Genomic DNA, 14151 nt, shown 5'->3' with positions numbered 1-14151 from the left:
AGCATGAGGGGGCGGGGCTTCCAGGTATCAGACACTAGGAAGAGAAAAGATTCTGTTGTGGGTCCAGCTGTACTATGGAAGGGTAGGGAAAGATTTAGAGTGGTAGGCTAAAAAGAGTACCTAACTTGGATCAGGTGATGTATGTCCTTAACCTAGGACCTACCAACTAATTTTATCTGTGAAAACAGGTAAATCGGTTCTCCTGACTTTCTTCATGTATAATATAAGAATTAACTAAGATCCTTTACAAGTCTACCATTTAGAGTTACTTTTTGCTTCCTTTAGGTGGGCACTGAACTACCATAGTCTGGGGAAGGGGAAGAGAAGGAATATAAGAATGTGAATTTGAATAAGAATGAGAAAGAAAAGGAGAAAGAGAAGTCCATTAAAATATTCATAGCATGATACTTTATACGATATAATAATTAAACCTCAAAATAGCTTTACCTGTCATTAGTAGAAAGTTTGTTTATCTGTTTTCCAATGAAAGGGCAAATTAGAAATTTACTTTACCATGATACCCATATTTGAAGAATAATCACTATCTTTGGGGAATCTAAGACTTACAGATTGAAAAGAATTGGATTTTGAAGACCAAAGATGTATCTGAGAAACAACTATCTGTTTCTTTCAATATGTTTTTACATAGTTTCACTTTAAAAGAATATCTTTTTTTTTTTTTTTACAGTTGGTGAATTACATCCCCTAAAGAGTAAAATGAGATGTATTTTATGTATTAGATACTAGTTCCTTCGAACATGAAGAATAAACTTTTCATTTAACTTCCTTTTTCTAACTGACACTTTTTGCTGATTTACTGCATCTAAAGAATAAATGTATAAGTATATAATTATGTAATCTCAGAACCATCTTGCTAGTTGGAAGGTGGTTAAAAAAACCTACTTTCCATGATTTAACTCTTTCATGCCTAAAGGAGTATTTTTACCTTTTGACTGCTAACGGAAGATATCTTCTCAAAGCGATTCTCTACCTGATACGTTTTTTTAATTATGTATTTCAGGCCCTGCTTGATACTCAGAATCTTTTGCGTGCACAAATCACAAATTTTACTTTCAACCTGGGATTTTCGGGGAAATTTTACCATACAGGTAAGAGAGAGATTAACTATCCCCGTAGTTAGCCTCTCTGACCACTCTCTTTAAAACTGTGACCCCCTCCTCTTCAGACCTTCTTGGGTCTCTCCACTGTTTTATTTTCTTCATATTACTCAATTTCATTTAACTTATTTTTTCACCTTTACAGAATGTTAATAGCTTGAAAGTTTATTCACCATGTTATTATTTAATGGCCTTTTCTCTACTGAACTATAATTTACAGACATAAAACTGTATAAGTAATAAGTATGGTGCTCAATGGATTTCACCAAGTGTACAGAGCTGTGTACCCAGATCAAGAAAGAGGTTCTACCAGAATCTACACACCCTCTCCCTTGGGCTGCTTTATAGTCCCTCACTTCCCACCAAGAAAACCACTATCCTGGCTTCTAACATCATAAATTAGTTTGCCTGGCTTTAAGATGTGTATAAAAAGAATCATATAAATGGACTCTTCTATATATAGCTTGTTTTGTCTAACATTATTTTGGTTTTGCAGATATTATTGTGTAGGGTTGTATTTCTTTCAACTTTATTTTTCTGTAGTATTGCACTGTTTGAATTTAACAAATTTATTTATTCCATTCTGTTCCAGTGTGGATGGTTGGGTTGTTTTCAATCTTTGCCTTTCATTTTTTTGGAATAGTCATGTTAAGAATGTTTTAAACACAACTATGGTTAAAAATAGTTGTCCTTCAGAGGACAATTTTTTTCTGTTGTTTATCAACCAGTAGAATTGCTGGTTATATGGTATACTTATGATCAGCTTTAGTAGAAAATGCCAAACAGTTTTTCAAAGTGGTGATATCAATTTATATTTCCAATACTATGTGAGTTTTCCTGTTGTTTTATATTCCTCCAAGTATTTAATATTATTATCTTATTATTTTAGCCTTCTAGTGGGCATGTCAGATCAGTTCAGTTGCTCAGTCGTGTCCGACTCTTTGCGACCCCATGAATCACAGCACGCCAGGTCTCCATGTCTATCACCAACTCCTGGAGTTCACTCAAACTCATGTCCATCGAATTGGTGATGCCATCCAGCCATCTCATCCTCTGTTGTCCCCTTCTCCTCCTGCCCACCATCCCTCCCAGCATCAGAGTCTTTTCCAGTGAGTCAGCTCTTTGCATGAGGTGGCCAAAGTACTGGAGTTTCAGCTTCAGCATCAGTCCTTCCAATGACCACCCAGGACTGATCTCTTTTAGGATGGAATGGTTGGATCTTCTTGCAGTCCAAGGGACTCTCAAGAGTCTTTTCCAACACCACAGTTCAAAAGCATCAATTCTTCAGCACTCAGCTTACTTCACAGTCCAACTCTCACATCCATACATGATCACTGGAAAAACCATAGCCTTGACTAGATGGACCTTTGTTGGCAAAGTAATATCTCGGCTTTTCAATATGCTATCTAGGTTGGTCATAACTTTCCTTCCAAGGAGTAAGCGTCTTTTAATTTCATGGCTGCAATCACCATCTGCCATGATTTTGCAGCCCAGAAAAATAAAGTCTGACACTTTCCACTGTTTCCCCATCTATTTCCCATGAAGTGGTGGGACCGGATGCCATGATCTTAGTTTTCTGAATGTTGAGCTTTAAGCCAGCTTTTTCACTCTCCTCTTTCACTTTCATCAAGAGGCTTTTTAGTTCCTCTTCACTTTCTGCCATAAGGGTAGTGTCATCTGCATATCTGAGGTTATTGATATTTCTCCCGGCAATCTTGATTCCAGCTTGTGCTTCTTCCAGCCCGGCATTTCTCATGATGTACTCTGCATAGAAGTTAAATAAGCAGGGTGACAACATACATCCTTGACATACTCCTTTTCCTATTTGGAACCAGTCTGTTGTTCCATGTCCAGTTATAACTGCTGCTTCCTGACCTGCATATAGGTTTCTCAAGAGGCAAGTCAGGTGGTCTGGTGTTCCCATCTCTTTCAGAATTTTCCACAGTTTATTGTGATCCACACAGTCAAAGGCTTTGGCACAGTCAATAAAGCAGAAATTGATGTTTTTCTGGAACTCTCTTGCTTTTTCCATGATCCAGCAGATGTTGGCAATTTGATCTCTGGTTCCTCTGCCTTTCTAAAACCAGCTTGAACATCTGGAAGTTCACGGTTCACATACTGCTGAAGCCTGGCTTAGAGAATTTTGAGCATTACTTTACTAGTGTGTGAGATGAGTGCAATTGTGTGGTAGTTTGAGCATTCTTTGGCATTGCCTTTCTTTGGGATTGGAATGAAAACTGATCTTTTCCAGTCCTGTGGCCGCTGCTGAGTTTTCCAAATTTGCTGGCATATTGAGTGCAGCACTTTCACAGCATCATCTTTCAAGATTTGAAATAGCTCAACTGGAATTCCATCACCTCCACTAGCTTTGTTCGTAGTGATGCTTTCTAAGGCCCACTTGACTTTGCATTCCAGGATGTCTGGCTCTAGGTGAGTGATCATGATTATCTGGTCGTGAAGGTCTTTTTTGTACAGTTCTTCTGTGTATTCTTGCCTCCTCTTCCTAATATCTTCTGCTTCTGTTAGGTCCATACCATTTCTGTCCTTTATTGAGCCCACTTTTGCATGAAATGTTCCCTTCGTATCTCTCATTTTCTTGAAGAGATCCCTAGTCTTTCCCATTCTGTTGTTTCCTCTATTTCTTTACATTGATCGCTGAGGAAGGCTTTCTTATCTCTTCTTGCTATTCTTTGGAACTCTGCATTCAAATGGGTGTATCTTTCCTTTTCTCCTTTGCTTCCTGTGTCTCTTCTTTTCACAGCTATTTGTAAGGCCTCCTCAGACAGCCATTTTGCTTTTTTGCATTTCTTTTCCATGGGGATGGTCTTGATCCTTGTCTCCTGTACAATGTCACGAACCTCCGTCCATAGTTCATCAGGCACTCTATCTATCAGATCTAGGCCCTTTAATCTTTTTCTCACTTCCACTGTATAATCATAAGGGATTTGATTTAGGTCATACTGGAATGGTCTAGTGGTTTTCCCCACTTTCTTCAATTTAAGTCTGAATTTGGCAATAAGGAGTTCATGATCTGAGCCACAGTCAGCTCCTGGTCTTGTTTTTGCTAACTGTATAGAGCTGCTCCATTTTTGGCTGCAAAGAACATAATCAATCTGACTTCGGTGTTGACCATCTGGTGATGTCCATGTATAGAATCTTCTCTTGTGTTGTTGGAGGATGGTGTTTGCTATGACCAGTGCCTTCTCTTGGCAAAACTCTATTAGCCTTTGCCCTGCTTCATTCCATTCTCCAAGGCCAAATTTGCCTGTTACTCCAGGTGTTTCTTGACTTCCTACTTTTGCATTCCAGTCCCCTAAAATGAAAAGGACATCTTTTTGGGGTGTTAGTTCTAAAAGGTCTTGTAGGTCTTCATAGAACTGTTCAACTTCAGGTTCCTCAGCATTACTGGTTGGGGCATAGCCTTCGACTACTGTGATATTAAATGGTTTGCCTTGGAAACGAACAGAGATCATTGTGTCGTTTTTGAGGTTGCATCCAAGTATTGCATTTCGGACTCTTTTGTTGACCATGATGGCTACTCCATTTCTTCTAAGGGATTCCTGCCCGCAGTAGTAGATATAATGGTCATCTGAGTTAAATTCACCCATTCCAGTACATTTTAGTTCGCTGATTCCTAGAATATCGATGTTCACTCTTGCCATCTCTTATTTGACCATTTCCAATTTGCCTTGATTCGTGGACCTGACATTCCAGGTTCCTATTCAATATTGCTCTTTACAGCATGGGACCTTGCTTCTATCACCAGTCATATCCACAGCTGGGTATTGTTTTTGCTTTGGCTCCATCCCTTCATTCTTTCTGGAGTTATTTCTCCACTACTAATTGGTTCGGTTCAATCACTCAGTCATGTCCAACTCTTTGAGACCCCATAGACTGCAGCACTCCAGGCTTCCCTGTCCATCACCAGCTCCGGGAGCTTGCTCAAACTCATGTCCATCGAATCGTGATGCCATCCAACCATCTCATCCTCTGTCATCCCCTTCTCCTCCTGCCTTCAATCTTTCCCAGCATCACGGTCTTTTCCAATGAGTCAGTTCTTTGCATCAGGTGGCCAAAGCATCAGAGTTGATACTAATATCTGCTATTTAAGTACTCTAAGTTTGTTCATCGTCTTCAAGATCGCCTTGGCAATTCTGGGCCTTCTTCATTTTTATATAAATTTTAAAATTAGCTTCCCAGATCCACAAAGATCCTCACTGGAATTTTTATGTTATTGCTGCTGCTGCTGCTGTTGTCCAGTCACCAAGTCCTGTCCTACTCTTTGCAGCCCCAGGGACTGTAGCATGCCAGGCTCCTCTGTCCTCGACTGTCTCCCAGAGATTGCTCAAATTTATGTCAGATGAGTCAGTAATACTGTCTGAACCATCTCATCCTCTGTTGCCCTGTTGCCTTCAATCTTTCCCAGCATCAGGGTCTTTTCCAGTGAGTCAGCTCTTCATATCAGGTGGCCAAAGTATTGTAGCTTCCACTTCAGCAACAGTTCTTCCAATGAATATTCAAGGTTGATTTCCTTTAGTATTGACCAGTTTGATCTCCTTGCAGTCCAAGGGACTCTCGAGAGTCTTCTGTAGCACCACAATTTGAAAGCATCAGTTCTTCGGCACTCAGCCTTCTTCTGGTCCAACTCTCACATCCATACATGACTACTGGGAAAACCATACCTTTGACTACACAGACCTTTGTTGACAAAGTGATGTCTCTGCTTTTTAATACGCTGTTTCTCAGCTTTCCTTCCAAGAAGCAAGCATCTTTTAATTTCATGGCTGCAGTCACTGTCCACAGCGATTTTGGAACCCAAGAAAGGAAAGTCTCACTGCTTCTGCTTTTTCCCCATCTGTTTGTGATGAAATGATGGAATTGGATGCCATGATATTAGTTTTTTAATGTTGGGTTTCAGGCCAGGTTTTTCACTCTCTTCTTTCACCCTCATCAAGAGGCTTTTCCTCTTCACTTTCTGCATCAAATGGAATCATTTGCATATCTGAGGCGGTTGGTATTTCTCCTGGTAGTCTTGATTCCAGCTTGTGATTTGTCCAGCCCAGCATTTCACATGAAGTACTCTGCGTAGAACTTAAATAAGCAGGTTGACAATATACAGCTTTGTCACCCTATACTATTTTTATTTAAATTACATTAAATCTATTAATTAATTTGGGGAGAATTGTTGTACTAAACATTGAGTCTTCCTATGCTTGAACATATTTGTGCTCAGTGTATGCTCAGTCATGTCTGACTCTCGGCCACCCCAGGGACTGTGGCCTGCCAGGCTCCTCTGTCCATGGAATTTTCCAGGCAACTGGAGTGGGTCACCAGTTCCTACTTCAAGGGATCTTTCTGACCCAGGGATCAAACCCAAGACTCTTGCATCTCCTGCATTGGCAGGCGAATTCTTTACTAACTGGGAAGAACCCATATTTAGGTCCTCTTTAATTATACTTGACAAAACTTTATTATTTTTCTATTTATTCCTTGGTGGAGTTTTTTGGTGCAGTAGTTAATTGTGTCTTTTTTACAGTTTTTTCCCCCATTTCTCTGTTAATAATGTGTAAAAATAAAATTGATCTTGTGTACTGATATTAATATTCAGCAGCCTTGCTACACTCACTTATTAATTCTATACTTCCAAGATTCTTTTGGATTTTCTACCTATTCAATCATACAATTTTTGGATAGTAAAAATTTTATTTCTTCCTTTCTGAGCTTTATGAATTTTTTTTTCTTTTCCTTACCTACTACATTAGCTTGGATGTCCAGTAAATATTAAATAAACATGGTGATAACAACACTCATGTCCTGTTACTGACCTCAGGGGAAACCCTTAAGTAGTTTTGTTCCTATTCTTGAGGGGAATTCTTTCAATAGACAATTTCATAGAAAGTCTTTATTAGCTTAAGGAAGATCCCTTCTGTTCCTAGATTGCTAAATGTATGGGTATTGCATGTACTTTATTTATAAATTATCTGTTGTCATTCCTCACTAAAATGATCACTCTACAAATGCTTTATTGTTGTAATACCAGCAAGTGCCTAATGAAAAAAAATGAGCTTATGAATAAAGGATTGGGTGAAAATAAAATTACTTTCTTTTCACCATCAGTATTTATAAGGAACAAGGTCAGAGAATAAAATTTGACCATGTTGTGTTGTGAAAGAAAATCACTCTAAACATTAAGAATAACTAAAACTTCTTTCCCAAACATAATAGAAATACAAGAAAACATTCCTGGCAACTAAATTTTTTTTTGTCCAATGCTGATGCTAAAGACCAACTCAAGCCAGTTGCTCTCCTTCATTTCTGATTCTGAGAGACTCACCTCTTTCCTTACTTGGGTTCTCCCAAACAGCTCACAGTACATGTGTCCTGTCTCTAAGCCAAGGAGAGTAGATGGAACACAGGAGGAAGCTACGGAGAAAGCATGACAGAGTTTTGTATAAGATCTGAAAGCTCCCACAACACTTAGTTAGGGTTGTCTAAAACCAGTAAAATCAGTTTTCAGTGGGAACAGATATAAAATTTAATCATCTGAATCCTTTGAAAATTGGATATTGTAAAGTTTAATTGAATTACATTGTCTTCCTTTCTAAATGAGTAACTCCTTTTTCTGTTAAAAATTCTGTTTTATTCAGTCTTGAAGGGAAGAAGAAAAACAGCACCCTCATACTAGTAAGTTTTATTTTAGAAAAGGGTTTCATCTTATTTGGTTTACTTTCATTTTTGAAAGATTTGTGCATTTTGTGAAAAATAAAGAGATGAAAGAATAAAAATTATAGTTCCCTTTTAGTGAGCAACACCATATTCTAGTTACTTAACTAAGCACTTTTCATGTAACTTTTCATTGAATTCTAGGAGTTAAAGAATGTGTTATCTTGTTTTCTAGATAATAACATAGAAACTTAGTGGGGCCCAAGGTTATATCGCTAGTTAAGTGTAAAAAACAATACTCTTAACTTTTAGTCAGAGCCCAAGTCTTATGTATTAGGAAAAAATGGATTATTATCATTTAATTGGCGATCCTTGATTAAGGAAGCTGAATGTCAAAAGGTGCCTTCCCCTTATCTATAGGTTCTTTAGGTTTGTATATTTTTCCAGATCACCAAAAATCAATCCGTTCAGTTTAGTCACTCAGTAGTGTCCGACTCTTTGCAACCCCATGGACTACAGCACACCAGGCCTCCCTGTCCATCACCAACTCCCAGAGTGTACTCAAACTCATGTCCATTGAGTCAGTGATGCCATCCAACAATCTTATCCTCTGTGATCCCCTTCTCCTCCCGCCTTCAGTCTTTCCCACCATCAGGGTCTTTTCAGACGAGTCAGTTCTTCAAATCAGGTAGCCAAAATACTGGAGTTTCAGCTTCAGCATCAGTCCTTCCAATGACCACCCAGGACTGATCTCCTTTAAGATGGAATGGTTGGATCTCCTTTCAGTCCAAGGGACTCTCAAGAGTCTTCTCCAACACCACAGTTCAAAAGCATCAATTCTTCAGCACTCAGCTTTCTTTATAGTCCAACTCTCACATCCATACATGACTACTGAGAAAACCATAGCTTTGACTAGATGGACCTTTGTTGGCAAAGTAATGTCTCTGCTTTTTAATAAGCTATCTAGGTTGGTCATAACTTTTCTTCCAAGGAGCAAGTGCCTTTTAATTTCATGGCTGCAGTCACCATCTGAAATAGTGTTACAGATGAGAACCAATAGTGTTTGTAAATTTTAATTATATCAGAGAATTACTTAACTATGTGAAGAGAAAAGTTATATAAATTAGTAAATGCTCATCTTATCTCTAAACTCCATATTTGGCCCATAAATGTTGGTTAAGGGTCCTGAATTTGGAGTTGTGTAATTTGGGGTAGAATTAAGATTGTGAATTCAGGTTCTATCCCATATTTCCATTGACTTGTGGCAAATTACATCATCTTTCCAAATATCAATTTCCTTATCTGTAAAATGGAGTTAGTGGCTTTCAGCACAGAGTTCTAGTGAGAATTAAATGAGACAATACTTGAAAAACAGTTAAGATAGTCTCAATTGCAATGATAGTTTTTAATATAGTATCAGAGTAGGAAATACTACAGAAAAAAATATTGAAGAGACACAAGTTACTTAAATAGATACATAATAAAATAATAATTTACATTAACTGTAAGATTTCAATGTAGTTTTGTAACAACTTAAGAAATGACACTTAAAATTGAGGAATTTGACTTGATTTCTCTCTCTAGTTCTGACAAAAGTTGGTAAAGTAGAGAAATAAAGGAGTGACAAGAAGCCAGGATAATCAAACCATGAATGACTATGTTTCAACTGTTTTTTTTGTTTTGTTTTGTTTTGTTTTTTTCAACTGTTTTTTATCATGACATTTGAAGTATTAGGCAACAGATACTTATTCTCAATATAATTAATTCTGATGTAAAACATCCCCAAAGTAGAATTAAAGGAAATCAGATAAGGAAGAGCTGTAAAGAAAAAAGGAAGGGCCTTACAGTTATGCCTGCTGTGAATTTACATAAGCCTATCAGAGGGGCCCTCTATGATGTTCAGAAAAGGACAGCAAATGCCTGAGCAATCTTTCCAAAGAATTCTGAAATCTGTTGCACTGTCCTCATATATAAACTTTGAGTAAAGGCCAACTAGAAAAATGAATAAAGAGGAGAGGAACCCCAGGGTTAGTAGAAGGAAAGAAATCTTAAAAATTAGGGCAGAAATAAATGCAAAAGAAACAAAAGAGACCATAGCAAAAATCAACAAAGCCAAAAGCTGGTTCTTTGAAAGGATAAATAAAATTGACAAACCATTAGCCAGACTCATCAAGAAACAAAAGGAGAAAAATAAAATCAACAAAATTAGAAACGAAAATGGAGAGATCACAACAGACAACACAGAAATACAAAGGATCAGAAGAGACTACTATCAACAATTATATGCCAATAAAATGGACAACGTGGAAGAAATGGACAAATTCTTAGAAAAGTACAACTTTCCAAAACTGGACCAGGAAGAAATAGAAAATCTTAACAGACCCATCACAAGCACGGAAATTGAAACTGTAATCAAAAATCTTCCAGCAAACAAAAGCCCAGGTCCAGACGGCTTCACAGCTGAATTCTACCAAAAATTTAGAGAAGAGCTAACACCTATCCTGCTCAAACTCTTCCAGAAAATTGCAGAGGAAGGTAAACTTCCAAACTCATTCTATGAGGCCACCATCACCCTAATACCAAAACCTGACAAAGATCCCACAAAAAAAGAAAACTACAGGCCAATATCACTGATGAACATAGATGCAAAAATCCTTAACAAAATTCTAGCAATCAGAATCCAACAACACATTAAAAAGATCATACACCATGACCAAGTGGGCTTTATCCCAGGGATGCAAGGATTCTTCAATATCCACAAATCAATCAATGTTATACACCACATTAACAAATTGAAAAACAAAAACCATATGATTATCTCAATAGATGCAGAGAAAGCCTTTGACAAAATTCAACATCCATTTATGATAAGAACTCTCCAGAAAGCAGGAATAGAAGGAACATACCTCAACATAATAAAAGCTATATATGACAAACCCACAGCAAACATTATCCTCAATGGTGAAAAATTGAAAGCATTTCCTCTAAAGTCAGGAACAAGACAAGGGTGCCCACTTTCACCATTACTATTCAACATAGTTTTGGAAGTTTTGGCCACAGCAATCAGAGCAGAAAAAGAAATAAAAGGAATCCAAATTGGAAAAGAAGAAGTAAAACTCTCACTGTTTGCAGATGACATGATCCTTTACATAGAAAACCCTAAAGACTCCACCAGAAAATTACTAGAACTAATCAATGATTATAGTAAAGTTGCAGGATATAAAATCAACACACAAAAATCCCTTGCATTTCTATACACTAATAATGAGAAAACTGAAAGAGAAATTAAGGAAACAATTCCATTCACCATTGCAACAGAAAGAATAAAATACTTAGGAATATATCTACCTAAAGAAACTAAAGACCTATATATAGAAAACTATAAAACACTGGTGAAAGAAATCAAAGAGGACACGAATAGATGGAGAAATATACCATGTTCATGGATTGGAAGAATAAATATAGTGAAAATGAGTATACTACCCAAAGCAATTTATAGATTCAATGCAATCCCTATCAAGCTACCAATGGTATTCTTCACAGAGCTAGAACAAATAATTTCACAATTTGTATGGAAATACAAAAAACCTCGAATAGCCAAAGCTATCTTGAGAAAGAAGAATGGAACTGGAGGAATCAACCTACCTGACTTCAGGCTCTATTACAAAGCCACAGTTATCAAGACAGTATGGTACTGGCACAAAGACAGAAATATTGATCAATGGAACAAAATAGAAAGCCCAGAGATAAATCCACGCACATATGGACACCTTATCTTTGACAAAGGAGGCAAGAATATACAATGGATTAAAGACAATCTCTTTAACAAGTGGTGCTGGGAAAACTGGTCAACCACTTGTAAAAGAATGAAACTAGAACACTTTCTAACACCATACACAAAAATAAACTCAAAATGGATTAAAGATCTAAACGTAAGACCAGAAACTATAAAACGCCTAGAGGAGAACATAGGCAAAACACTCTCCGACATACATCACAGCAGGATCCTCTATGACCCACCTCCCAGAATATTGGAAATAAAATCAAAAATAAACAAATGGGACCTAATTAAACTTAAAAGCTTCTGCACAACAATGGAAACTATTAGCAAGGTGAAAAGGCAGCCTTCAGAATGGGAGAAAATAATAGCAAATGAAGCAACTGACAAACAACTAATCTCAAAAATATACAAGCAACTCCTCCAGCTCAACTCCAGAAAAATAAATGACCCAATCAAAAAATGGGCCAAAGAACTAAATAGACATTTCTCCAAAGAAGACATACAGATGGCTAACAAACACATGAAAAGATGCTCAACATCACTCATTATCAGAGAAATGCAAATCAAAACCACTATGAGGTACCATTTCACGCCAGTCAGAATGGCTGCGATCCAAAAGTCTACAAGCAATAAATGCTGGAGAGGGTGTGGAGAAAAGGGAACCCTCTTATACTGTTGGTGGGAATGCAACCTAGTACAGCCACTATGGAGAACAGTGTGGAGATTCCTTAAAAAACTGGAAATAGAACTGCCTTATGATCCAGCAATCCCACTGCTGGGCATACACACTGAGGAAACCAGAAGGGAAAGAGACACGTGTACCCCAATGTTCATCGCAGCACTGTTTATAATAGCCAGGACATGGAAGCAACCTAGATGCCCATCAGCAGATGAATGGATAAGAAAGCAGTGGTACATATACACAATGGAGTATTACTCAGCCATTAAAAAGAATACATTTGAATCAGTTCTAATGAGATGGATGAAACTGGAACCTATTATACAGAGTGAAGTAAGCCAGAAAGAAAAACACCAATACAGTATACTAACGCATATATATGGAATTTAGAAAGATGGTAACAATAACCCTGTGTACGAGACTGCAAAAGAGACACCGATGTATAGATCAGTCTTATGGACTCTGTGGGAGAGGGAGAGGGTGGGGAGATTTGGGAGAATGGCATTGAAACATGTATAATATCATGTATGAAACGAGTCGCCAGTCCAGGTTTGATGCACGGTACTGGATGCTTGGGGCTGGTGCACTGGGACGACCCAGAGGGAGGGGAGGGGAGGGAGGAAGGAGGAAGGTTTAGGATGGGGAACGCGGGTATACCTGTGGCGGATTCATTTCGATATTTGGCAAAACTAATACCATATTGTAAAGTTTAAAAATAAAATAAAATAAAAAAAGATAGGGAAAGGTAGGAACTATAGGAGACAGAGAATAGAGCTAAAAGTAGTTGGAGGGGTGACTTTATTCATAAACTAGGAAATCTCAGCTCACTTTTCCCAGAGGAGGTGGAAATCAGCAATTAACTGATTACTAGGAAACCCTAAGAGAAATCTACTTGTTTTCAGTATGTGAAAGTAAAACTGCAACAAGTAATTGACTAGTAATCTTAACTAATAGGGTGTCCTGAGGACATGCAAAATTAAGCAAGAGGAGAGTATTTAAGTAGAGATGTTTAACTGCAGGGAAACCAAAAGTATCATCCTTATGTCGGAAAAAAAAGAAAAACGTATTTAAGCGTCACCAGTCACACTTAGCAAATGTCTCTTTACCAGGGCCACCTTATTTATTACCTAAAAGGCAGCAGGACACAAGACTTTGCCGTGACTGGGGTCATCAGATTTCTATGCCCCTGACTGTATCTTCCTATTCTTTCGCATGCCTTTCTAGAAGGCTTCCCAGAGCTTAGAAGCCCCAAGAACGCCTGGTGTGAGTGACTCATTAATCAAGCAATTATTTAATATAATGGCTTGATCAGTTCTTAAATTCTTAAATACAATGTTCCCTCTGTCACGTAACACTCTGGTGAGCCTCTGCCCACCCCCCCCACCCCCATATAGTACTGTAGTGAAAAAAAGAAAAAACTCTAGGAGACACATAGAAGATGCAAGAACAGGAGCAAGAAATACAGGAGGGAAGGACCCGGGCATTTTAAATTACCCAGTATGTGCCTGGACTATGTAGACACTTTCTCGCAAAAGTAATAAAATAGGTATTGCTGTCTATATTTTTGCCTACGTGAACACCAACATTAAAGGGGTTATATGACTTGCCCACAGCCACACAGCTCAAATGTGTTGGAACCTAGAAATAAACTAAAAAGCTTCTAACTCCAAAGGCTGTACTTGTTCAACTCCACGGACATGAGTAACAAGAGTAAGATGAGTAGTATGCAAAAGAGAATAAAATAGGGGAACTAAAACAGATTCGATTTACATATGCCCTTTACAGAGAGAGCAGGAGTTCCCTCACATCAGCAGAGTACTTAAACATGTGAAAGTGAAACTGAAGACTGTCCTTATTGAGAGATTATGTTATTACACCCATTCTATATCACTAATCCTGTTCCTCCTGCA

At 37.9% G+C, this 14151-nt stretch overlaps 1 protein-coding gene across 2 annotated transcripts in view; it reads left to right on the top strand.

The window, feature by feature from the left end:
* NDST3 (N-deacetylase and N-sulfotransferase 3) overlaps positions 1–14151 on the top strand; it is a 187684-nt gene that overhangs the window by 66216 nt on the left and 107317 nt on the right. For both annotated transcript variants that reach the window (XM_027543736.1, XM_027543737.1), the window contains exon 3: positions 1022–1109. In XM_027543736.1, coding sequence (XP_027399537.1) covers positions 1022–1109 — 88 coding nt within the window. The remainder of the gene's footprint in view (positions 1–1021; positions 1110–14151) is intronic.

Source organism: Bos indicus x Bos taurus, chromosome 6 (assembly GCF_003369695.1).
Source record: "Bos indicus x Bos taurus breed Angus x Brahman F1 hybrid chromosome 6, Bos_hybrid_MaternalHap_v2.0, whole genome shotgun sequence".
In the NCBI taxonomy this organism is placed as follows: Eukaryota; Metazoa; Chordata; class Mammalia; order Artiodactyla; family Bovidae; genus Bos; species Bos indicus x Bos taurus.
This window is presented reverse-complemented; position numbering and strand designations above follow the sequence as displayed.